The sequence below is a fragment of the Oncorhynchus kisutch genome, linkage group LG14, assembly GCF_002021735.2.
Source record: "Oncorhynchus kisutch isolate 150728-3 linkage group LG14, Okis_V2, whole genome shotgun sequence".
Taxonomy (NCBI): domain Eukaryota; kingdom Metazoa; phylum Chordata; class Actinopteri; order Salmoniformes; family Salmonidae; genus Oncorhynchus; species Oncorhynchus kisutch.
The window spans coordinates 11,514,114-11,539,433 of NC_034187.2; the positions used below are offsets into that span (position 1 = coordinate 11,514,114).

Below are 25,320 nucleotides of genomic sequence, written 5' to 3' on the forward strand. Positions count from 1 at the left end.
CTGGCCAGAATCCTAGCTACCTCTGCTGCAGGGCGAGTGGGCTGGGTTCTCGCAGGCTCTGGTGGTCCGCCTTCTCCTTGATGTCCTCCACGTTTTTCAACAGCTGTTCCTTCCTCTGTCTGAAGGAGCTCCATAGCGCTCCCAGGGCCTCTGCCTCGCTCTGCTTGGTCCCAAGCAGATTCCTCACTGTGTCCAGCTCGCCGCTGAGACCATCAGCAAGCACCCGGCACGACGTCCGGGACCCAGACCCATCCACACCGCTCACCATGTGGAGGTGGCCTTCAATCAAATCAAATCAAATTGTATTTGTAAAGCACATTTCGAGGCAAGGTAGTAACACAATGTGCTTCAGAGGAAAACATACATATAATAAACAATAGATATGAAATAAACAATATAAATACCTTTACAGAGGCTGCTGTCCAGGCCGGCTGCCAGGATCTCCAGACTGCTGATGTCTGGGACGATGGCCTCCAGTTCTCTCTGTAGTTCCTCCACCCGACCATGGTCCCAGCTCCCTGAACTCTCCACCGTATTCCTCAAGCCTCGTAGTACCCCCACAGCCGCACCGTGGGTCTGTAAGAGAGGAGACATAACACAGATGTTTTTATTTTGGGCTCTGACATGTTAAGCAGATTTAACCACTTTTTAATGACTTTCCCAAAACTTTAACCGTAAACTTAACCCAGGTTTTGAAAATGGTTATGAAAATGGTAAGGATAATAGTTATGAAAATGGTTAGGATAATAGTTATGAAAATGGTTATGAAAATGGTTAGGATAATAGTTATGAAAATGGTTATGAAAATGGTTATGAAAATGATCCGGTTATGTTGTAGGTGTCATATGTGTCAAACTCATACAATGGGGGGCCAAGTGTCTGCAGGTATTCACTCATTACTTGTACTTGATTGATGAATTAAGATCACTAATCAGTAAAGAACTCCCTCAGCTGGTTCTCTAGGTCTTAAAAAAAGAAACCCGCCATGGAATGAGTTTGACACCTGTTGTAGGACCTTTTTCTTACCTCCAAGAAGGCCTCCAGCTTCCCCAGGCAGTCCAGCCGGAGCTCAGCCAGCTGCTGGACCTCCAGGTAGGGCTGTAGGCTGTTGACCTGTCTCCCCTGGAGGAGCTGAGCATCCTGGGGTTCACACGAGGCACACAGCCCCTCTGCCTGGAGCTCCAAGCTCTCCCTCACACCACTCTGCTTCTGAAGAGCCGCTAGTGTTTCCTACAGCAGACCATACAGGGTACAGAGGGTGACGAGCAGGAGCAAGAGGAGGAAGAGGAGGGGGATGAAGAGGAAGAAAAATACAAATGAATTTCTTGTAGTAGAACAGTCAGACAAAAAAACATGATTGACCAGTTGACCATGGTTCATACCTTGACTTGGGCCACAGCAGGCTGCAGGTCAGTGATGTTGACCAGGGAGGTTGAGTGGAGGGTGGAGAAGAGATTCTCAGACCACTGAGAGAACTTCAACAAGGACTGGTCAAACTGCTCCACCTGGAACAGCTGGCTCTGGAGCTCCTTGATTCTGTACAGTATACAAATAACAGGAAAATCACATACAATGAGTGCCATGAAAAAGTATTTGCCCCCTTTACAAAAAGTTATGCTTTTAAATCATCTGTCCAAACACATCTTTCCAAGAATCTTGATGATCATCCAAGTGCTTCCAGGTGCTTTTTGGCAAACTTGAGTCACGTTTTTGGACGAGATGGGTCCCATTATGCCTGGTGAAAACCAAACATTGCATTCTACAGTAAGAACATCATAACAACGGTCAAGTATGGTTGTGGTAGTGTGATGGTTTGTGGATGTTTTGCTGCCTCAGGACCTGGACGACTTGCCTTAATAGAGGGAACCATGAATTCTGCTCTGTATCGGAGAATTCTACAGGAGAATGTCAGGCCATCTGTCTGTGAGCGGAAGCTGAAGTGCATCTGGGACATGCAGCAAGACAATGATCCAAACACACAGTCAAATCTACATGACAGTGGCTAAAAAGCAACCAATTTGAAGTTTTGGAATGGCCTATTCAAAGTCTAGACCTAATCCCGATTGAGATGTTGTGGCAGGACTTGAAAGGAGCAGTTCATGCTTGAAAACTCACAAATCCCGCTGAGTTAAAGCTGTTCTGGATGCAAGAGTGGGCCAAAATTCCTCAACAGCGATGCGAGAGACTGATCAACAACTACAGGAAGTATTTGGTTGCAGTCATTGCAGCTGAAGGTGTCACAACCACTTATTTAGTGTAATAGGGCACATGCTTTTTCACACGGGAGAATTGGGTGTTGCATAACTTTGTTAATTAAATTAATAAAATAAGTAACTATTTTTTTTTTTTTTTGTAAACTCAGGTTCCCTTTATCTAATATTAGGTTTTGGTTAAAGATCTGATGACATTCAGTATTGAAAATATGCAAACATAGAGAAAATCTGAAAGGGCTCCAATACTTTTTCACACCACTGTACCTCTACAATGCTGTGTGCTGTCAGTACCAGTAAGACGTAATTAAGTTGGAAATGTGATGTGACCAAAACAACTTGATTTGGAAGATGTACAGGATCCATTTGCCAACAATGAGGGTCAGACTGGAATGAGGTATGTGAGCTCTGGTCAACAGCAGTGCACTACATAGTATAGTCATGTTGGAAGCAGCCTGACTGAATCAATGCGTTACTGCTGAACCGTGTGACACACACACCATCTTCTGACTGACCTGTGAGGGATGAGTTCATTCTGGGAGTTCCATCTCTTCTTCAGCTGCTCCAGGTCATCACTGAGCTGCCTTGCCTTCTCCTCTGGGGCGGTGGGGTACAGGGATGTCCCTGAGGCCACCAGGCCAGCATGGAGGGGCTCCAGCGACACCACCTCAGACTGCAAGTTCTACAGAAGATAAGCTTTTGTTGAGCATCTATGCCAGCAAGCCTTGATAAAAACACTTTCAATGGAGAATCTTCAGGCTTAATCTATGTCTCGGAAACTGTCCCTAAATGCATATGGAAGCTCTGCAGGATCAGTCCAGGAACATGGATTGAAAATTGAAGAATTTACTGTACCTGCAGGTCCTGCAGCTCACTCTCCAGCTTGGTTTTATCTGCAGGCAGGCAATGGCTCTCAGGTTTGGATGTAGACTCACATCTCTCCAAGCAGGATACAAAGCTAGAACGATCCTTCTCATACCTGAAACAAAGTATCCAAGTTTAAGAACAAGACGGGCACTTCAAAAACAAATGTTTTACATCAATATTTCACAGCTGAAGGGCCGGTTTCCCGGATCCACATTAAGCCTTGACTAAAAATAACTTTAGATCAAGGTTCTTTAGATGCTTTAGTCCAGCACTAGGCATAATGTATGCCCAGGAAACCAGACCAAAATGTCTCCCTCCAGCCTAGCCTTCCTACTTTTGCCATAGAGACAGCACTTTCTCCAGTGTGTTCTGTTTTTCTTTGGCCTGCCCTAGACTCTGGTCATAGCTGGTCTGTAGAGCTGCCACGGCCCTCTCAGCCTGCTCCCTGTCTCTGAGTCTACGTGCCCCAGCAGACAGGGGCAACAAGGCTGCCTTCAGGCTCTCCAAGCTCTGGGACACATCCTAGGGGGATAAATCACAGAATTAAATACATTTGACTAATACAACACTATATACAAGATTACCCAAACCCAGTAATGGAATCAGATTACTTTTGGATTACTTTCGCTTTAAGAGGCATTAGAAGAAGACTACAAGGATCCATGAACACATTTGATTTGGAGTTGGACTTGTGGTCAGACTTGCTCAGGTGGTACAAACTTAAACTTGCGCCTTTTTCAATTATAAATTGAATGTCATTGAGAAAACAGAATGGTGTCATATTGCATTTTTCACAAACATCTTTGCTGAATTTAAAAGCAATCCAAGAAGCAATCAACTCATTTTTCTAAATTATATGTAATCTGATTACAATAGTTTTGCTGATAATGTAACTGATTACAGTTACAGGTTTTTTTTGTAATCAGATTACATGTAACCAATAACATGTAACCAGTAACTCCCCAACCCTGACTATTTATTATGTACTATATAGCTCTATAAAGACAACAGTATTGAAAAAACAGCAAGACAATATGGTCAATAAAATGTCAGAACCTCATTCGTGATAACGTGCCATGGAGACATTGTAAATGTACAACCTTAAAGTTTAAAATGTGTATCTCCAAGAACAGGAAACAGTAGAAGGAACCCATTGTGGCCTTATGTCTGACATGAAATTAGGAAAATGAAGTAGCCTAAGCAAGTCATTAAATAGTAGTAGTTGTCAATACATCGTAATGACGAAACCAGAGAGAAAGACATACCATGTGGTTCTGGAGACATTTGTAGGTCTCTGACGAGGAGGTACAGGAAGTGACAGGATGGTCCAGTTTCTTATGGAGATCACCAAGTGTTGTTTTGGCCTTCAAATAACATAATTCAGACAATCATTGATTTTGACATTCATCATTTCCTCTAACACTACTACGGGTTATTTTCATTGGTTCCAGTAGTGACGTATAGCTAGTGGTAATTCTACTCGTTCTCCCGAGGTTACTCGAGAATAAACCACTAACTGATGTATAGTTAGTGGTAATTCTACTCGTTCTCCCGAGGTTACTCGAGAATAAACCAGTCTTTATTTCAGTCGTACCTCTTCCAGGCTGGTGTTGAAGCGGTGCTGTGTGGAGGAGCTCTCCTGCAGCAGTCCTTCTAGCTGCTCCACACTCTCCCTGAGCTCCTCCCAGTATCTGCAGATGAAAAGATAACACTCAGCAACTTTTGGTAGCACAAAGCAAAATAGCCTTGCATAGATAAAACACATAGTAACTGGATTGTCCAGCACAAGACCTCAATATACAGTATTATGACTAACTTTAACATGCAGTATATAATGCAATTAATTATTAACCCTGCAAAAAAAGAAATGTAGTTAAAACCATCGGTAAATACATTCATTTACATTACATCAACATTTCTGTCATTTAGCAGATGCTTTTATCCAGAGAAATGTACATTTCTATTACATGTACATGTTTACAGTCAGGGCATTCAATTAAGGTAGGTAAAAACATCCACACGTCAGTACCTGCCGATCTGGGTGAGCCGAGCCTTGATACGGGCTGCCTCCCCAGAGGAGATGAACTGGGCCAGGGCCTGGGAGTGGGCCTCTAGCTGGGATAACACCTCTGCCTTGTCCCCCAGCTCCACACCCACGGCCTGGGAGGAGGGAGGAGGATAAAGATGGTTACCTAATACTGTTGTTTTTTTTGTCAGATCATTTTTGTAAGCAAGTTTTAATGGTTTAAAGGTTCAATGATTGAGTCATTCAAGTTATTAAGGTATGAGTGATCTGTTGGAATGAGCTACCTTGATTTGATCACTGATTTGAGTCAAAGATGGAAAATCTTGTAAATCATCAACATGTTGTGCATACTGTCTAGATGTTGTGCATACTGTCTAGATGTTGTGCATACTGTCTAGATGTTGTGCATACTGTCTAGATGTTGTGCATACTGTCTAGATGTTGTGCATACTGTCTAGATGTTGTGCATACTGTCTAGATGTTGTGCATACTGTCTAGATGTTGTGCATACTGTCTAGATGTTGTGCATACTGTCTAGATGTTGTGCATACTGTCTAGATGCTGTGCATACTGTCTAGATGTTGTGCATACTGTCTAGATGTTGTGCATACTGTCTAGATGTTGTGCATACTGTCTAGATGTTGTGCATACTGTCTAGATGTTGTGCATACTGTCTAGATGTTGTGCATACTGTCTAGATGTTGTGCATACTGTCTAGATGTTGTGCATACTGTATAGATGTTGTGCATACTGTATAGATGTTGTGCATACTGTCTAGATGTTGTGCATACTGTCTAGATGTTGTGCATACTGTCTAGATGTTGTGCATACTGTCTAGATGTTGTGCATACTGTCTAGATGTTGTGCATACTGTCTAGATGTTGTGCATACTGTCTAGATGTTGTGTATACTGTCTAGATGTTGTGCATACTGTCTAGATGTTGTGCATACTGTCTAGATGTTGTGCATACTGTCTAGATGTTGTGCATACTGTCTAGATGTTGTGCATACTGTCTAGATGTTGTGCATACTGTCTAGAGAAAATGTGGTAGAACATATAAAGGAAATGCAGAAGTGGCTGCCAGTACCTTTACTGTGTTGATCTGTTGTCCAAGTGGAGCAGCAGAACTCTTTAGAGCGTCCATTTCTTTCTCTTTGTCAGAGATCCATGAGGAGAAGGCCTCAAACTCTGTCCCAAACCGGGCCCACTGATTCTTCATCCCATCAAGAGCCTTGGTGCTAGAAAAGAGTGTGACTAATTGAGTTTATCACAAAACTGGGTAGCTAAACAACACAACAAAGAGTTCCGGGTCCATATTCATAAAGTGTCTGAGAGTAGAAGTGCTGATCTAGGAACAGGTCCTCCCTCTCCATGTAATGTTTTTCATTATGATCTAAAAGGCAAAACAGATCCTAGATCAACACTCCTAATCTGAGACGATTTATGAATAAAGGCTCAGATCAGATTCTCGACTAGGAGGAAGAGGAGGCAGCGGAGCAGGAGGAGGAGGAGGAGCAGGAGGAGAAGGAGGGAGAGAGGAGGTGTTGTATTTACTCTTCCTTGAGGCCAGCCTCCACTTTGTCCAGCTGTTCGCTGAGGGAGCGGGCTTGCTCCAGTAGCAAGGTGGTGTTCTTTGGGCCAAGCTGGATCTCTGCTGCTTTCCTCAACAGGGTGTTCACCATGCAGGCTTCTGCTTCACTCTGCTTTAAAAGCACCTGTTATGACAACGGAGAATGTGAGAGTCAGAATGTCACTGACACTTTGTGATATGACTAGGTTGAATTATTCTTGAAAGGTTTTAAAATCTTAATTTCACATCTCAATATCTAGCCTGAATATCAAACCTTGAAAGATAAAGACACGATAAGGAGCCTAAATCACCCAAATATACACTTGATGGGAGAATTGATCACTGATCACTGCACCTGTACATAGCTCATCTGTAAATAGGCCATCCAATCTACCTCATCCCCATACTATATTTATTTATCTTGCTCCTTTGCACCCCAGTATCTCAACTTGCACATTCATCCTCTGCACATCCTACCATTCTTGATTGCTATATTGTAATTACTTTGCCACCATGGCCTATATATTACCGTACCTCTCTTATCCTACCTCATTTGTACATGCTGTATATAGATATTTCTACTGTATTATTGATTGTATGTTTGTTTGTCCCATGTGTAACTCTGTGTTGTTGTATGTGTCGAACTGCTTTTCTTTATCTTGGCCAGGTCGCAGTTGCAAATGAGAACTTGTTCTCAACTTGCCTACCTGGTTAAATAAAGGTGTTCTCAACTTGCCTACCTGGTTAAATAAAGGTAAAATAAAAAATAAAATAAAAAAATTGCTATTGGCACCTTGATTTGTTGCTAGAACTTCCCAGATCAAGTTTTGCCGTTGCCATGACAACATCACAGCACCTATTTGCCTTGCTGTGGCAGAGCTGCTGTCCCCGACGTAATGTTTTCGGCCCCCTCTCCCGCCACACTCCCTCTCCCCTTAAGGTTCTCTGCCAGTGTGTGCACAGCTTCTCCCTCTCTTATTTGTGGCAGTGGGAAAAAAGTCACTAAATGCTATGAACCCCCCCCCCCCCCCCCCAGAGTCAAATCTCCCCAAAGGCAGCCTGAGAAGTAGTGGGATTGGGCGCAATAATTTTTCACCAATAAAGTCACCGGAGGGGTCTGAAAACTCACTATATAGAGACAAAGACGCTAAATTGCCAACACTGGATGGGATTCCGTGCTCCTAATCTGCATTGCTTGCTGTTTGGGGTTGTAGGCTGGGTTTCTGTACAGCACTTTGTGACATTGGCTGAGGTAAAAAGGGCTTTATAAATACATTTGATTGATTGATTGATTCCAACAGCCCTGCCAACTGTCAACTATCATTCAAAAGTGTCAACTGTCACACTAACATGTTCACTAAATTCACTTCTCACTCACCCTGGCCTGGTCCAGTTCAGTAGCCAGGCTTTCTGGGCTGCTAAAGTTCAGGTCTCTGTCCATGACAGAGAGCGCCCTGGTAACAAACTCCTGCACTGTCCTCTGCTGGCTGTCAAACTCCTGCCACGAAGACAGAGTCACCTGGGGACAAATGGGGACATTCAATACACAGATTAATACCATGACACCTGGGGACAAATGGGGACATTCAATACACAGATGAATACCATGACACCTGGGGACAAATGGGGACATTCAATACACAGATTAATACCATGACACCTGGGGACAAATGGGGACATTCAATACACAGATTAATACCATGACACCTGGGGACAAATGGGGACATTCAATACAAAGATGAATACCATGACACCTGGGATGGGGACATTCAATACACAGATTAATACCATGACACCTGGGGACAAATGGGGACATTCAATACACAGATTAATACCATGACACCTGGGGACAAATGGGGACATTCAATACACAGATGAATACCATGACACCTGGGATGGGGACATTCAATACACAGATTAATACCATGACACCTGGGGACAAATGGGGACATTCAATACACAGATTAATACCATGACACCTGGGGACAAATGGGGACATTCAATACACAGATTAATACCATGACACCTGGGGACAAATGGGGACATTCAATACACAGATGAATTCCATGACACCTGGGGACAAATGGGGACATTCAATACACAGATTAATACCATGACACCTGGGGACAAATGGGGACATTCAATACACAGATTAATACCATGACACCTGGGGACAAATGGGGACATTCAATACACAGATTAATACCATGACACCTGGGGACAAATGGGGACATTCAATACACAGATTAATACCATGACACCTGGGGACAAATGGGGACATTCAATACACAGATGAATTCCATGACACCTGGGGACAAATGGGGACATTCAATACACAGATAATACACAGAGGGACACATGGGGACATTCAGTACACAGATAATACACAGAGGGACACATGGGGACATTCAGTACACAGATAATACACAGAGGAACACATGGGGACATTCAGTACACAGACACTACACAGAGGAACACATGGGGACATTCAGTACACACACACTACACAGAGGAACACATGGGGACATTGAGTACACAGACAATACACAGTGGAACACATGGAGACATTCAGTACACAGACAATACACAGAGGAACACATGGAGACATTGATCAACACCTTGATATGTTCTGTACTGTTACATCTTCATCTTAGACAGGTCAGCTTTGTAACGCAGACTACTAAGACCACAACAAAAGGCAGCAGCTAATGGGGCGATTTCGGTGACACATATTAAGCCTAGTCCTGGACTATGAACCATTTTAAATACAGAATCTTATTTAACATACATTTTTGTCCAGGACTGACCTTAATCTGTGTCTAGTAAACTGACCCTAAAGCACTGGAACAAGAGCAAGAGGAATTCCAATAACCCCAGACAGTACATTCTGGTGAGAGAGCTCACCTCTAACTCCTGCTCCTGTGAGTCCATGGTGTGGTCCATCTTGCTGAGTGTTGTCTCCAGACTCTGCAGGTCCAGCTGTAAGGTCTCCCCCAGCCCCTCCTCAGCCTGTAGCTGACGGCCCCTAGCAATCTGCTGCCGCACATCCTTCCTCTTCATACGCAGACGCTTCAGTTGTTGCTGCAGGCAGGAGAGAGGAGACAATCAATGTGTTTGGTGTTTGAATCTCATTTAAAAGCTGTAAACATCATATAGTGTATTACTTTTTGACTGTTCATTATGACGTTATACACATATATATATTTTTTACAACCACAAAAAGCATCATTTTCTTTCATGAATACAATATAAAGCTCCATATTAATGTTTGTTGCCTCAACTCAATTATTTAACATTGCAGGAACCTTTGAGAATAGTTCAATCTAATCTAAATTTTAAAATAACAATAAAATGACATAACAATAGCGAGGCTATATACGGGGGGTACCGGTACCGAGTCAATGTGGAGGCTATATACGGGGGGTACTGGTACCGAGTCAATGTGCGGGGGTACAGGTTAGTCAAGGTCATTTGTAAAGTGATTACACATAGATAATAAACAGTGAGTAGCAGCAGTGTAAGAACAATGGGAGGGAGTCAATGTAAATAGTCCGGGTGGCCATTTGATTAATTGTTCAGCAGTCTTATGGCTTGGGGGTAGAAACTGTTAAGGAGCCTTTAGGTTCAAGACTTGGAGCTCCGATATCGCTTGCCTTGTGGTAGCAAAGAGAGCAGTCTATGACTTGGGTGACTGGAGTGTTTGAAAAATGTTTGGGCCTTCCTCTGACACAGCATAGTATATATGTCCCGGATGTCAGGAAGCTTGGCCCTGGGCCGTACGCACTACCCTCCGTAGCGCCTTACAGTCAGATGCCAATCAGTTCCACTCCAGTCCGACTTACCTGGTGAATCTGGAGCAATTGCTGGGCCTCCCTGACGGTCTCAGAGTCCAGTATCCTGGTCACCTCCAGGTGTACCTCCTGCTGACCCTGCACCAGCTCATCCAGTGCACCACGCACCCCCTCCCTGAACTGCACACAGTCCCCCACCGCCAGCACCACCTTCTCAGACTGGGAGACAAGAACACAGAGGAAAGAAATTACATTCAGCAACTCTCAAAAACAATATGGAGAAAAAGGAAACGCTATCACCACCGTTTTCAAACCAAGGTAGATTAACACTGGAACCAACTGAATATGAAAACGGTTCTTTAACTCTTGGCAGGACAATTGATTCATAAATCTATATTTTATTGTAAAAACCAACTAGTATACAACAAATGGCTTTTTCAGACAGGGAGACAACACAGTGGAAAATGATACGGCCTCACTTAGTGATACGACATACCATCGATCCTAACATCACCCTTAAGAGTGGACTGACAATCCAAAGACAGAGGGAATGTGGCATTGTGGGTACAAGAGAACAGAAAAGACGGACACCCAGGCTAGCCATCTAATGCTGTGATTCTTCTGACTGTGTGTCCTGGTGAGCAGGTAAGGATGACAGTATGCTTCAGTGCTCGCGAGCTTATTTCAAACACTTTTATCATCTTGATTGACCATATTATGTTGATCGGAAATGTGTCTTCTGCTCTGCTCTCAACCCTCCCCTACAACACACAAATATATTTGGGAGGAGCACAGTGTCAGCTGCAGTCCCAGTCTTTCCTTACCTCAGTGAGATAGGAGAGGAGGCCCTTGAAGTTGGTGGAAAGTTTATTGATTGCCCCAGCCTGACTCTGTGCATCCGTCTCGGAGCAGATCTCTATCAGCACAGCCAGCCGGGACTTCAGCCAGCCCAGGTTCCCCTCCTGCAGCTCTGCATCGTTCCTCAGCTCCTGGAGAGGGGAGAGCGGGGAGTGGCATAGGTTATCAAGCTTACCTAAGTCTGTGATAGCCTCAAATCCATGTTGTATGTACTGAAGCCAACTCTATTGTTGCCATGCACCATAAAGTAAGAGCTGTGGGTTAACAAGGTGCAGACCAATGGCACATAAACTCTATATTGCTCCCAGTGATTTACTGGAGAACCATGACATGTATGCTGTATGGCGACGATAGCTGCCTTCAGGACATACAATATGGATACGAGGCTAGGTCAGTGATAGCTGCCTTCAGGACATACAGTATGGATACGAGGCTAGGTCAAAGATAGCTTGCTTCAGGACATACAGTATGGATACGAGGCTAGATCAGTGATAGCTGCCTTCAGGACATACCATATGGATACGAGGCTAGGTCAAAGATAGCTGGCTTCAGGACATACAGTATGTATATGAGGCTAGATCAGTGATAGCTGCCTTCAGGACAAACAGTATGGATACGAGGCTAGGTCTGTGAAATCTCTGCCTTGTCTAACACACAGAGCATGAGGGATTCCCATCATACTTACTGTGATGGTGGCCTTGACCTGTCCGTGCTTGCTGGGGTCGTTGGCTCTGTCCCTGAGCAGTCTGAGTTGGCTCTCTTTAGACGAAAGCCAGGCTGACAACTCGGAGAACCTGGGATGAACATGGGCAAAGTATGATCATACTGTATAGCCATCTAATATTTCAGTTTTCATTAGGTTAAAAAGGATTGGTGGTGTGTCATTAGTCAGTGCATCAATGTGGATAGTGAGTGACTAAGAAAACAAAACAAAATTATATGTTAACAATGATACAAATCATGATTGTGACAGTCTTGAATCAGTATCATTCGTGAGGCCTTGTTACCTGTTGTTAAACTCCTCCCACTTATCAGGGTGCTGCATCAGATTGTGATGGGTGCTATCTATCTCCTCCCAGAGCTCAGAGTAGGCCTTCTTAGAGCTGTCCAGGGTCTGGTGGGCTGGGTTGCTGTCTGGAAGCTTCTGACACAGTTCCTCTATCAGTTGTAGTTTTTTCTCACACAGAGACTGAGGACCCTTCTCCCTGAAGAAGTCCTGCAGGACGGTAAAGGTACATCGTTCATGTGACAAACTCTCTCACAGGGAGACATCAAGTGCTAAATTAATCTAATTGCTTTTCTGAAATATGCACTGCGGACCAGCACAGTGACTATCATAGTACCAGGCTATGTGATTTTCTGGATTTATTCTCTCATTTTGTCTGTCATAGTTGACATGTACCTATGATGAAAATTACAGGCCTCTCTCATCTTTTTAAGTAGGAGAACTTGCACAATTGGTGGCTGACTAAATACTTTTTTGCCCCACTGTATGTCATGCAATAAAATGCAAATTCATTACTTAAAAATCATACAATGTGATTTTCTGGATTTTTGTTTTAGATTCCATCTCTCACAGTTGAAGTTAGAGCTCTTCTGTGTCTGCATTAACAAGGACAGCACACAGGTCTTTCCATCATTATATGAGTTTTTGTGTGCAAATGAACTCAAGCTTACCGACAATGTCAAATGTGATATAGCGAAGCACCTGAGCGAGTTGGGTGCGCAATTAAGCAGGTACTTTCCCGAAACGGACTAGTCATACAACTGGATTCATTATCCCTTTCATGCCCTGCCTCCAGTCCACTTACCGATATCTGAACAAGAGAGACTCATTGAAATTGCAACAAACGGTTGTGAAAATTGAATTTAATCAGAAGCCACTGACAGATTTCTGGATTGGGCTGCACTCAGAGTATCCTGCCTTGGCAAATCGCGCTGTTAAGACACTGATGCCATTTGCAACCGCGTACCTATGTGAGAGTGGATTCTCGGCCCTCACTAGCATGAAAACTAAATACAGACACAGGCTGTGTAGAAAATGATTTAAGATTGAGACTTTCTCCAATACAACCCAACATTGCAGAGTTTTGAGCATCCTTTCAAGAACACCCTTCTCATTAACCTGTGGTGAGTTATTCACAATTTTCAATTAACAAATAAGGTTTTATATGTAAGATGGTTAAAAAAAGAGAAGATTATTGATTATTATTATTATTATATTATTATTTGTGCCCTGGTCTATAAGAGCTCTTCCCACGAGCCGGGTTGTGACAAAAACTCACACTCATTATTATGTTTAATAAATGTAATGTATAGTGTGTGTGTGGCAGGCTTACAATGATGGCAAAAAACAACATTTGAGAGTGCGCTGACCCTGGTGCTAGAGGTGGTACGCAGCTGGAGGTTGAATGTTTGAATGGGTATGGGACTATAAAAACCACTGGGCTAGATCATGTGATCATGGAAAAGTAAACTCAGTTGCACCATGGAATGACCGATAGAGACTACAGCCATCACTCCTATCAGTTCAGGATAGAGACCACAGCCATCATTCCTATCAGATCAGGATAGAGAGCACAGCCATCACTCCTATCTGTTCCGGATAGAGACCATCACCATCACTCATATCAGATCAGGATAGATACCGCAGCCATCAACCTGACACAGCTAGTCTCACCCTGTGTTCCTTGATCAGCCTCTCACTCCCCATGCCAACCAGGTGTCTGTTCTCTCTGGTCAGCTCTGACTGACACTCCTGCATGGAGACCATTAGCTTGCTCCGTTCCACCTCTACCTTCAGATGAAGCAGGTGGTAGGGAGCCTCTGTCTGGACATCCTGAGAGAGGGGGAAGGAGAGAGGGAGTTAGGAACTCTTTCAGTCTCACTCTTACTATACGATAAAAACAAGATGTGACAGTCATATGACTATTCAGAACCGACAAAGTGCACAAGACATTGAAGGGGAATGTGATAAGAATACTTGGATCTTGGACCTGTGAAAATAAAATATTTCTACAATTGAAGCGTTTGAATGATTATGCTAGTGCATTACCTTTCTGTCAACATGGCACTAACCTTCCAGTGTTTGTGCAGTTTCCTGACTGTCTCCTGCAGACTCTGCTGCTCCTCCCTAGGCACTGTGTCTGTCAGTTCATCACAGGTCTTCAGGAACGCATCGAGGACCTGCTGCTCCAGCTGCCCAAAGAACTCCTGCAAACATTGACAGAGATGTCTCACTGAGATTGTCACAATGTCCACATGACTCTACACCTCCTCCCCTTGTGCTTCTCTACTGAATCCCTAGTCCAGACTAGTGTCATGACTTTGGCCTGGGGGTAGGTTTATGACAGTCATAAATACCTCTTCCCCCCCTTTTTCCTCTCTCTACCCTATTGATGTTACATTTGCAAACACCTTGGTTAACATAGAGATTCTGGGAACATCAGAAGGTGGGGGAAATGAACTATATTCTGGTAATCCGACCAATTGAACATATGCGGTGGTACTTATGAATATGATGTCAGTTCGGTTGTCATCTGAGACATTCTCATCAATGATAAGATGACATAAACTCTACAGTGGAAAGTCTACACATCAGAGTTATCGGATTCACATGGAATTGTTGTTCAATTTAAATGTTTGAATATGAAATTATTCGTGATCTGATAAAATGTGATTTTAGCTTCTAAAATGTGAGAATTGGGTTTTTATAAGGTTAGGGCTCTGCTCAATCAGTGGCCCGCCCCTGTGAAGGGACATGGGCTATAAAACTTTTCAATCACGCCCTCCTCTCCCTTCCTATATAAAGCCTTGACGACAATACAACCTCCTGTTCCGAGGATGTGTGGACGACGGTCCGATGTCAGAATGGTTCAGATAATAACTACAGAACGAAGCCAACATCAGCGTGAGCTTTGGTTGCGAATGGTATGAACTTTGAAATCTTATTCACTACAGAAGTGATACCTCCTAGCCGTTGAGTTAGCAACAGCAGCTGCAAACGCAGGTTAGGAAGGAACAGACAGAGTATCCCGTCTACCACACAACGACGTTACTACAACGTATCCGTTTTTATCAGCAGAGACATTCTTCAAAGGACAAAGGACTTGGTTGGGCAACACTGCCTTCCATCTACCACCAACCTACCGAAGCGCAGCTCAGAGTAAATATTTATTGCATTTTCCTTTTCCAAATGGGCGGTAATTTAGAATACATGAGATGCTGTATTTACGATAGCACAGCTTCGCCCTTTGTTCCTCAGTCTTCCTGCTCTTTCACTCAAACCTAGCCCCTTTTCTTTTGTGTAACAAGCTGTCATATCTGATCCGCCCACTAGGGACGTTTTCCTTTATGACGTAATTTGTAATCAAGTTATGATTAATTATGTGTATGTGTAATTCTGTGTGATTAGTTAGGTATTTAGGAAATAAATAATTAAACCCAATTTTGTATTGCTGAATCAACTTGTTAGCCAGGGTTCGTGAAGATAACCAAGAATTTACAACTTTCAGATGAGACTGAATTAAGGTGACGATTAATATTGACTGCTATTGATGTAAAATATTACTAGGTCTTTAAGATTTTATTCGGAAGCTAACAGCTCTATAAATATTATTTTGTGGTGCCCGACTCTCTAGTTAATTACATTTACATGATTAGCTCAATCAGGTAATATTAATATTAATTACGGAGAAATTATTTTATAGAATAGCATGTCATATCACTTAATCCGGCATAGCCAAAGACACGACACTAGCCTGGTCCAGATCTGTTGTGCTACACAGCCAAGTCCTATGGTCATTGTCAGATCTGGATTGTCCAGATAAAATACAGTCTAAAACTATGGTCCTAGCCATGATGCAAGCTTTTGCTCTTACCGTGTGTCTTTTTAGCAGATCTTCTGGGTTGCCTCTCTCATTTAAAAAAGCCTGAGCGACTTTCAGCACCTTCTCCAGCTCGCCACGGGACTCATCAAACCTCTTCATTAAGCTGCTGTTGACCTCCACGTGATTCTTCCACTCAGTAGACTCATTGATCATTGCCTGGGATACACAAATACAGACATACTCACAAGCAATTCTCATCACCCAACACACAACTGTCCTTCACACAGTTATTTTGAATTGATGTGAACTGAACATGCGCTAGAAGGCAGCTACGTCATTCTGTCTTCTTTACATTATTATCCTCTATCAAAGCCCCATGATTGATTGATTGGTTGATTGATTGATTGATGTTCCCTCCTTCAATCATTTACACTATCAAACTGTTACACACAACCCATTAAGCGTTGTGTTATGGTACTGTACCTGTGAGGAGGCCTGGAGGTCGGCGACTCTCTTCTGCAGCAGGGCCATGTCCAGGTGCTGTAGGGTCTTACTGCTGTCCAGGGTTCTCTGGACACTCTGATGGTTATTCTCTATCACAGTCAGACACTTCTTACAGCTCTGGGTGAAGGTCACCAGCTCCTGGAGAAAGAGGAGGCAGTGAAGTGTGAAGAGACATTGTGTTACTAAGAATCAGTATGTGGGCAGGTAGCCTAGCGTTAGGCAGGTAGCGGTTGAGACCTTTGGGCCAGTAACTGAAAGGTTGCTGGTTCGAATCCCAGAGCCGACCAGGTGAAAAATCTGCAGGTGTGCTCTTGAGCAAGGCACTTAACCCTAATTGCTCCTGTAAGTTGCTCTGGATATGAGCGTCTGCTAAATGACTAAAACGTTAAATTATTGACTTGGACTGAAATAGGTTCTGATACTCGTTTTAGGTGCTGGTACTGTTTATATTATGAGCAGGATCTCCACAATACTTTTGAGATAATATTATATAAGAGGAACAGGAGCTCAAGCAGTAGAACATTTGAGGTGCCAGTTTTCAGCTCCGGCTAGCCAAGTCAAACACTGCTAATAATGACATAATGGGTCAACTAAGCAGCATGACGTTCAATTAAAACATAAATTCACAGTTACTACCTGTAGGTGATTCATGTATAAAATGTATCTACAATAGAACAAGTCCGTCTAATATTGTTGTATGAAATGCAAGTAACAGTAACTCAACCAAATCCAAACTCTAACCATCCTCCATGCAGTTTCCTCTCTCGTTGCATTCAACCCCTGATCAACCTGTGTTTAGTTGAATACACTGATTGTAAGTCACTCTGGATAAGAATGTGTGATGTAATGTGTCACCTGGCATTTCTGTTTGAAGTCCCCGTGGGCCTCCGAGTCCCTGGAGCAAGTGATGCGGCTGGCCTTCTCCAGGGCCTGGTAGAACCCTGTGATGTTCTTCTCCATCTCCTCCAGAGCAGGCAGCAGGGACTGGGCATCCCGTAGCAGCGGCAGAGACCGCTCCTTTATCTGATGGGAGGAGGACAGGGGGTAGGAGGTCATGGGTGTAATGCCATCTGGAGCAGACTATACTAAAGATGGCTGGTCAGAAAGATAATGTGATGACGTGGAAAACTCAACATATGGGCATTGTCTTTTTGTTTTTACCCAACTTTTAACCTAAGAATTCAAACAGGAACAGGTGAGATGGAGATGGATGGTTACCTTGCTCATCTCCTCCTTGATAGAAGCCATGGCAGCCAGCATGGTAGAGACCTCCTCCGCAGGCGTGTCTTTGATCAGCAGCTGGGCGGTGCGGCTGGCTGTCTTACAGGCTGCCTCCATGGCCGGGACCTTGTTCTTGATGTCCTGGAAGGATGTAGTGAATATAGATCAAACATGGGTACTCTTTTCCTTACTTTTACCAAGGCCCGTATTCACAAAGGCGTATCAGAGTAGCTGCTGATCTCGGATCAGTTTTTTTATTTTTTTATTTGACCTTTATTTTACTAGGCAAGTCAGTTAAGAACAAATTCTTATTTTCAATGACGGCCTAGGAACAGTGGGTTAACTGCCTGTTCAGGGGCAGAACGACAGATTTGTACCTTGTCAGCTCGGTTTTGCGCTTTTAGATCAGAATGAATCAAATGACAGGGAGGACCTGATTGTAGAGCAGCACCTCTATTCTGAAATGCTTAGTGAATATGTGATTGATAGACATCGTAACACTGTGAGCCAAGCTGAACAATGTATAGAGAGTTCATTCAAGTTTGATAGAAAAGCCCTGTGTACGTTCTGTACCTCAACATCTTGAACGAATGTCCTGACGTTCAGGAAGGACACTTGGACAGGGGCAGTCATCTTGTCATTGGTTGCATCCATAAAAGTTTTGAGAGTAGCGATACAGTCCTGATAGTCCTGCTTCCACTTGTCCACCTCGTCCACTCTAGCATACTGCCATGGAAACAGAGGAGCAGGGAATAATAATGATGACAAGCTTTTCTTTATGATTTGAGCTGTGCTTATAAAGTGATGCAGATATATTATATGATATTTTATGACACCCGAGTTTCACAGCCTAAGAATTGTATCTATATAGTGGTTAGCCCTGAGGCATGGCTGTAGGCTCCTATGGCATCTAGGAGTCCACCGCCATGTTTCAGGGCCAATCGTGTGGGATGCTTCTTAATAATCATAATCTAGGTGTGCAGAAAACAGGAGATGTTAAACTAATTTACATGTTTGACTTTAACAAACAGCTCCCTCCACCTCCCGTTGAGAATGAGCAGCTGCTGCTTCAGGTCTCTGGAGACGGTCTCATCGCACGTCTCAATCAGGAAGTTCCCTGCATCGTTCATGTCCAGGTGCTGCTGGATCCAGTGAGGAAGGTTCCGGAAGAAGTCCTGGGGGGGGAGAAGAGAAAAACTCAAACTCTACACAATTGATAGCAACAGTTTGTAAATGTAGAAGATTATTTAAAGGGGCCAACAGTCAGTGTCTACACAGTAAGGAGGAGTATGTAGGCTCAGCGCTTCACAGGCAATGATGTCCCATAGAGCACATCAAACCAATAAGAAGAAGGGAAAGGGAGGTAAAAATGTAAACTGAGATTATCGTTATTCCATGTCCACAATGGTCAAAACATCAGCTGTTGACATGGACTAAATATATGTTTTGGTCTTCCCGATACGTTTAGCCTCATGCTCACCCGTTTGTCATTCTCTGACTGGTTGAGCATCTGCTCTGCGTCCTCCAGCCAGGCCTGCAGTCCGGCCACCGTACTGCTGTACTTCTCCCAGTTAGAGATGACCTCCTCCAGCATGCTACGGACGCTACGCACCTCCACCGACAGGTTCCTCCACTGGGCCGACGCATCCGACAGGAACTTACCCACACCCTCCGCTTCCTCAGCTGGAAAGAAACACAATGAAATTAGGTCGCTCTTCAACATGACATATCATTTTTTTGTGGTTCACTGGGTCACCTCCTAAATTACTCAAGATCTTATTAAAAGAGCCCAGTAGAGTGAAGTTTCGAGGACCTTGAATACATAAATCAAGACAGTAAGGAATTTTCATTTGCAGTGTTTCACATTCAAAGACCTACTGTGAGTATTTGTTACTGTATCATGCAGAGAGTTATTGTCTTACAGGTAATTGTCTTTGAGGAGGAATATAGAGTACTTAGTAAACAGACAGGCACTGTGATGTTATATCAGATTTCTTGGATTTTTTGTCAGACCAGTGAACTACTAGTGCACAGTCAATCGAAGGCTAGCGTGGGCACCATGTTACATATCGTTCATCAGTACCAAATGAATCTAAACTTACCTTTCTTACAGATCTTAATGCCTAGAATTTCAAATCAACAGTTATTTCTGTATGTGTTCCCTCTCTGATAGACAATACAATCAATCAAATTACATCTGAGATAAAACAAGGAAAAGAAAAACAATCTTACATGAACCATCAGACTTGACGTAGACATCTGCAGATTGCCTGAGTGCCTTAAATGTTGTCTCATACTGTTCGAAGAACATGTGTCCCTCGATGAAGGTCTATTGGGAATGATGGTGAGATTAGTATGGAATTATCATGAGGATAGAATTGGAACAATATCCATGGAACTGTTATGGCCAGAAATGTACGCTGTCTAGGTCCACAAACTTAGCTTGGTGGTCCTAGATCTGTTTGTGATGTCTTGCCAACTCCTATGGTCATTGTCATGTCAAACATTAGGTTGGCTAAACAGCACAAACAGATCTGGACCACCTGGCTACCATAAACCAGTAGCAACCAATGAAAAAGTCAACTCACAATGTAGCTCTGTAGCAGTAGTTCCACAGAGTCACGGCGGCCATATTTGATGATCCAGGACTTGAGCTTAGACTCAGCCAGGATGAGAAACGCCATCAGACGGTACTTAATCTCCCAGAATTCCAGTTTGATCAGGTGGGCATAAGATGATGTGGACACGTAATTGAATCTGTTGTAAAAAAGTAGAAGATCAATCAATATTCTGATCAAACTGATCAATCTTATCTTAAAGGGATACTTTGGGATTTTGTCAATGAAGTCAGATGAACATATGGATACCATTTTTATGTCTCTGCAACCAGTATGAAGGAAGATAGAGTTAGTTACGCGAGTCAATTCTAACTAGCATTGGCGCAATGACTGGAAGTCTATGGTATCTACTAGCATGCTAACGCTAGTTAGCAACTTCCTTCTATCTACACACGGAGACAAAAAATTGTATACGTGAGTTCATGTCATATTTATCCCAGATATGTTTGTGCTGTCTTGTCAACTTATGTCTGTCAAGTCAACGACCATAGGATTGTCCAGACATTAGTGTAAACACTGAGATAGAGTTGACTGAAGGAGGACTGACCTTTCAGCCATGTCTTGGAGATGTTCGGGGGGGACAGGGACCCCGTTTACTGATCTTTCTCGGTGGATCTGCTGGAACGTCTGTTTGTGGGACTCCAAGTTCTTCAGGATCTCCTGCAACACACAAATGCCCATATCCACAGTCAGACACATGCACATACACAGTAGATAACAAACCATGTGAGTTCTCATGTAGACTCTGGTGCTACATCAAAAATAAAATTGTCAGTTGTTATGTAAAAATTGTCAGTTGTTTTATGTAACCAACAAAATCACAAATTGTCAGATTTTCAGTACCTTCTTACTAGGCCTACCCAAGGATAGTTTTACACCCATGTGGATTATTGGATCTGCTCTTGTTGAATACCTTGTGCTGTTCCAGCTTCCTCTGGATCACATTGGCTGTCTCTTCATGGGCTTGTTGGATGGGAATCTCCTCTCTCTGGGCGATCTCAGCTCGATGCAGCAAGGCTCCGATCACCCCCAGGGGGCCAGGCAACGACTTATCCAGATGGATGTGCCAGTCCAGGAGCTAGTAAAGGTATATATTACATATCCTAAGTCTTTGAGCAGGTGCTGGTTATCAAAATTATTTCAGCAAAATTTGGGAAAAAGAGACTCTGCACACTGAAATCTATGCTTCCATGTGGGTTATTAGTGACACATTTGTTTCAACCACTCAGGTCTTCTTCAGGTCCCCAATCCAAGAGACAGGTTGGCATTCATTGTCATGAATCTTGCGGTAGAGGCTGCTCTGCAGAGTGGTCACTCCTGGCACAGTCACAACGTCATCAAATCTGATTTTAAACCTAACCTTAACCACACTGCGAACATTAATGACTAACCCTAACTTTAAATTAAGACCAAAAAGCACATTTTTGTCTTCATACATTTTTTACAAAATAGACTATTTGGATTTTGCAGCAGGCCTTTCTAGCGGAAATCACTCAGTTTTGCCTCTCGGACAAGATTCATGACAAACCATGTCAACCATGACAAACCATGAGTCCAAGACCTGAAATAGACATCCATTACAGTCAGAACAGCCAGTACAACCAAGACATTAGCATGAACCACACTGTTCGAAAAGCAGATGGTGAGCAAAAATCATCCACTCCAGATCACAGTGGTGTTCTGCTCTCAAACAAACTATTAGAGAATAGTCTATCAACTGAACAAAATCCACTCTGTTCCACTCTCTTCAAAACTCTCCTCCCCTCTTAATGAGCACTCATTCAAAGGCTTGCGCCTCACTGAACACTCATTCAGTTTATTATGAAAGCTACAATTCTGGGGACCCATTCTTCCTTGCAAGGGCAAGTATTAGTCTAACTAATAAACACACAGCAAATTACAAGTCTACAGGACACGAATAACAATTTCCTATTGACAGGTTATTGTCTATTTATAATGCTCTCTTCGGGCCTGTTTCCCAGACAGAGATAAAGCCTAGTCCTCGACTAAAAAACTAGTTCAATGGAGATTCTCCATAGAGTATGCTTTTTAATCCAGAACTACATTAGGTTTAACTCAGAACTACAGTAGGATTAATCCTGAACTACAGTAGGATTAATCTAGAATTGCAGTACATTTAATCCAGAACTGCAGTACATTTAATCCAGTAATAAAATTGATTAATCCAGAACTACAGTAGGATTATAATCCAAAACTACAGTAGGATTAATCCAGAACTACAGTAGGATTATAATCCAAAACTACAGTAGGATTAATCCAGAACTACAGTAGGATTAATCCAGAACTACAGTATAATTATAATCCAGAACTACAGTAGGATTAATCCAGAACTACAGTAGGATTATAATCCAGAACTACAGTAGAATTATAATCCAGAACTACAGTAGAATTATAATCCAGAACTACAGTAGGATTAATCTGTGTCTCTGAGTCTGGCCCATAGATTATGTGAAGGTGTCAGACAGTGTTACTGCACCCTGTTTGGGATGGTTGTGAAGAAGCCTGGTGGAATATTGATGTACATAAGAGTTGGCTAAAGGACATGCAGTATGGATCAGACTAGTTGTGCAGGGGTCCACAGACAGTAATACACTGACTCACCGTGCTAGAGATGTGTTCCCACGCCTGCTTGACCAGGGCCTGGTCTACAGACAACTTTCCATCTTTGTGTACCGGCTGCAGCAGCGGCTCTGTCTGCTTCATCTTTATCTCATACTGCACACGGAAACTCTTGAAGCCCTGAAGCAAAGTAGAAACACGAGTATTAGAGGTGCTTCAACCAATATTCCCTCAAAAACATTTTGGCACTGAGCAAATTTCAGGTCTGCTGAGTGCAAACTTGAACGTTGTGAAAATTCTGTGCACCTTCCAGCGTGCGTTTACTGTGAACATTGAGGCTGTACCCACTTTAAGTTACAGTTTTAACAGCTGTCAAGTACGCTACTGTGGCTATTTGATCATAATGTAGGTCTACTAGAGTGGCCTACCATCAAAAGCAATGGAGAACATGCATCCCATAACATTGAAACATGGAAATACTGTATCTGTTCTACCATTCAGCCTATAGTAGCAGTCAATGTTTGGTGTTCAATGTAGGCCTACATTCCATGAGACTTGAAAGAAACTTGCAGGGCTTGACATGAACCTGTTTATCCACTTGTCCTCCAGACAAGGAGGTGATTGAAAATGTTGTTTGATGTTGTGTTGCTTGATGCAAGCCTCTTTCAAAATACAACACTGCCCCTTCATGACAAAAATAAGCTGTTTACCTGACTCGCTTTTCAAAGATGTCTAGAAATGTACAAATGTTTTGTGCCCTACTGCTGACTACACATTATCTATAACTGGGCTAATAACTCAATATCTCTAATATCTTGCATAGTTCTTGCATAGTTTTGTTTCGGAATGTTATATTGAAAGTAGCCAATATTGCTTCGATTGGATCAACATTTCCACAGTAAAGGGAATCGTTGATAGTGTTAACTAACAGGGAAAACTCTAGAAAGTTGAGTGAAGTTCAATCTCATGCTTCTCTCTGTGGGCTGATATTTCTTCTACACCGCAGTCCCCGGGAAGCTGCGCGGCAGTCATGGGGCTACTTCGCGCCCTCCCGCAACTTAGAGGAAACATTGATTACGACCCAAGAACCTTCAAAACAAATAAATGAGGTAGTATAACACCTGAAACACAGGGCTGTCAGATATGGGCTGTTCTTAATAGTCGTTCCTTGATTCCTAGTGCCTTCTCTCCACCTCAGCGAGGACATGAGCATACAAGAAATTGAGGAAAGATAATTGAGAAAGAGTCTTGTGGAGTTTTATGGAGCGATGTCATCTCCCTCTTCACCCCCTGGTGACCTGGTACTTAATCTATCGTAATATTAGTCAGCTACATGTAGTTTGAGATGTGGTTATTGGTTCCAAGATTACCTGGTACTTGTCGGTGATGTTGCCCTCTGCCCCCTGCACTTGCAGCACGTCTCTCTCCAACTGTTCCAGCCACACCTTCAGCTCCCTCAGAACCTTCCGTTCTTCTCTCTGTAACAAGTCATATTCAGGTTATACAATGCATCATCACTCATCCTCCCCCAACCCCAACAGAGTTCCCAATAAACAACATCATGTGGAACTACTCCTTCCAAATTCAATTCCAGTACTACAGCAAATAAGATTCAAAGAGGACGTCACAGGAGTCTCTGTCAAACATACCTGGAGCATTTGCTCTATATCTTGAGGAACATACTATCCAGGATAGCAAGCCACATGAAGAGATGCAAACAGCACAGAAAGGCATTAGTGGCAGAGAGAGAGTGCAAAAGCAGAGATAAAACAGTACACTGTAGGCAGACACTACACTACACAGCACCATTGCATGGATGGACTTGAAATGTAGCGAAGAAGCAGCTTCAAATGCCACAGGAAAGATAACATAGGCAGAGAGATGGAGTGATGGAGTGAGTGGCATGACAGAGAGATGGAGAGAGTGGCATGACAGAGAGATGGAGATAAGGAGTGATGGAGAGATGGAGAGATTAAGTGATGGAGTGATGGAGTGATGGAGAGATGGAGTGATGGAGAGATGGAGAGATGGAGTGATGGAGAGATGGAGAGATGGAGTGAGTGGCATGACAGAGAGATGGAGAGAAGGAGTGATGGAGTGAGGGGCATGACAGAGAGATGGAGTGATGGAGAGATGGAGTGATGGAGAGATGGAGTGATGGAGTGATGGAGAGATGGAGTGAGGGGCATGACAGAGGGATGGAGAGATGAAGTGATGGAGAGATGGAGAGATGGAGTGATGGAGA

At 43.2% G+C, this 25,320-nt stretch overlaps 1 protein-coding gene across 8 annotated transcripts in view; it reads right to left on the bottom strand.

The window, feature by feature from the left end:
• The window catches only part of LOC109904603 (nesprin-1), a 162,521-nt gene that overhangs the window by 93,994 nt on the left and 43,207 nt on the right, over nt 1-25,320 (bottom strand). For all 8 annotated transcript variants that reach the window (XR_004202676.1, XR_004202677.1, XR_004202679.1 and 5 more), the window contains 33 exons: nt 24,446-24,553; nt 23,118-23,255; nt 21,409-21,573; nt 21,043-21,155; nt 20,466-20,634; nt 20,110-20,206; nt 19,358-19,560; nt 18,888-19,052; nt 18,451-18,603; nt 17,875-18,018; nt 17,512-17,679; nt 16,636-16,794; nt 16,204-16,368; nt 14,402-14,536; nt 14,004-14,162; nt 12,331-12,539; nt 12,009-12,117; nt 11,290-11,454; nt 10,517-10,684; nt 9,579-9,755; nt 8,053-8,193; nt 6,659-6,819; nt 6,192-6,342; nt 5,107-5,237; nt 4,672-4,768; nt 4,343-4,441; nt 3,412-3,599; nt 3,066-3,189; nt 2,726-2,892; nt 1,383-1,536; nt 1,027-1,230; nt 405-576; nt 21-279 (listed from right to left, as the gene is read on the bottom strand). Coding sequence is in view for 3 of the 8 variants with exons in the window: in XM_031787821.1 (XP_031643681.1) it covers nt 21-279; nt 405-576; nt 1,027-1,230; nt 1,383-1,536; nt 2,726-2,892; nt 3,066-3,189; nt 3,412-3,599; nt 4,343-4,441; nt 4,672-4,768; nt 5,107-5,237; nt 6,192-6,342; nt 6,659-6,819; nt 8,053-8,193; nt 9,579-9,755; nt 10,517-10,684; nt 11,290-11,454; nt 12,009-12,117; nt 12,331-12,539; nt 14,004-14,162; nt 14,402-14,536; nt 16,204-16,368; nt 16,636-16,794; nt 17,512-17,679; nt 17,875-18,018; nt 18,451-18,603; nt 18,888-19,052; nt 19,358-19,560; nt 20,110-20,206; nt 20,466-20,634; nt 21,043-21,155; nt 21,409-21,573; nt 23,118-23,255; nt 24,446-24,553 (5,117 nt within the window). In the remaining 5 variants the exon portion in view is untranslated. The remainder of the gene's footprint in view (nt 1-20; nt 280-404; nt 577-1,026; nt 1,231-1,382; nt 1,537-2,725; nt 2,893-3,065; nt 3,190-3,411; nt 3,600-4,342; nt 4,442-4,671; nt 4,769-5,106; nt 5,238-6,191; nt 6,343-6,658; nt 6,820-8,052; nt 8,194-9,578; nt 9,756-10,516; nt 10,685-11,289; nt 11,455-12,008; nt 12,118-12,330; nt 12,540-14,003; nt 14,163-14,401; nt 14,537-16,203; nt 16,369-16,635; nt 16,795-17,511; nt 17,680-17,874; nt 18,019-18,450; nt 18,604-18,887; nt 19,053-19,357; nt 19,561-20,109; nt 20,207-20,465; nt 20,635-21,042; nt 21,156-21,408; nt 21,574-23,117; nt 23,256-24,445; nt 24,554-25,320) is intronic.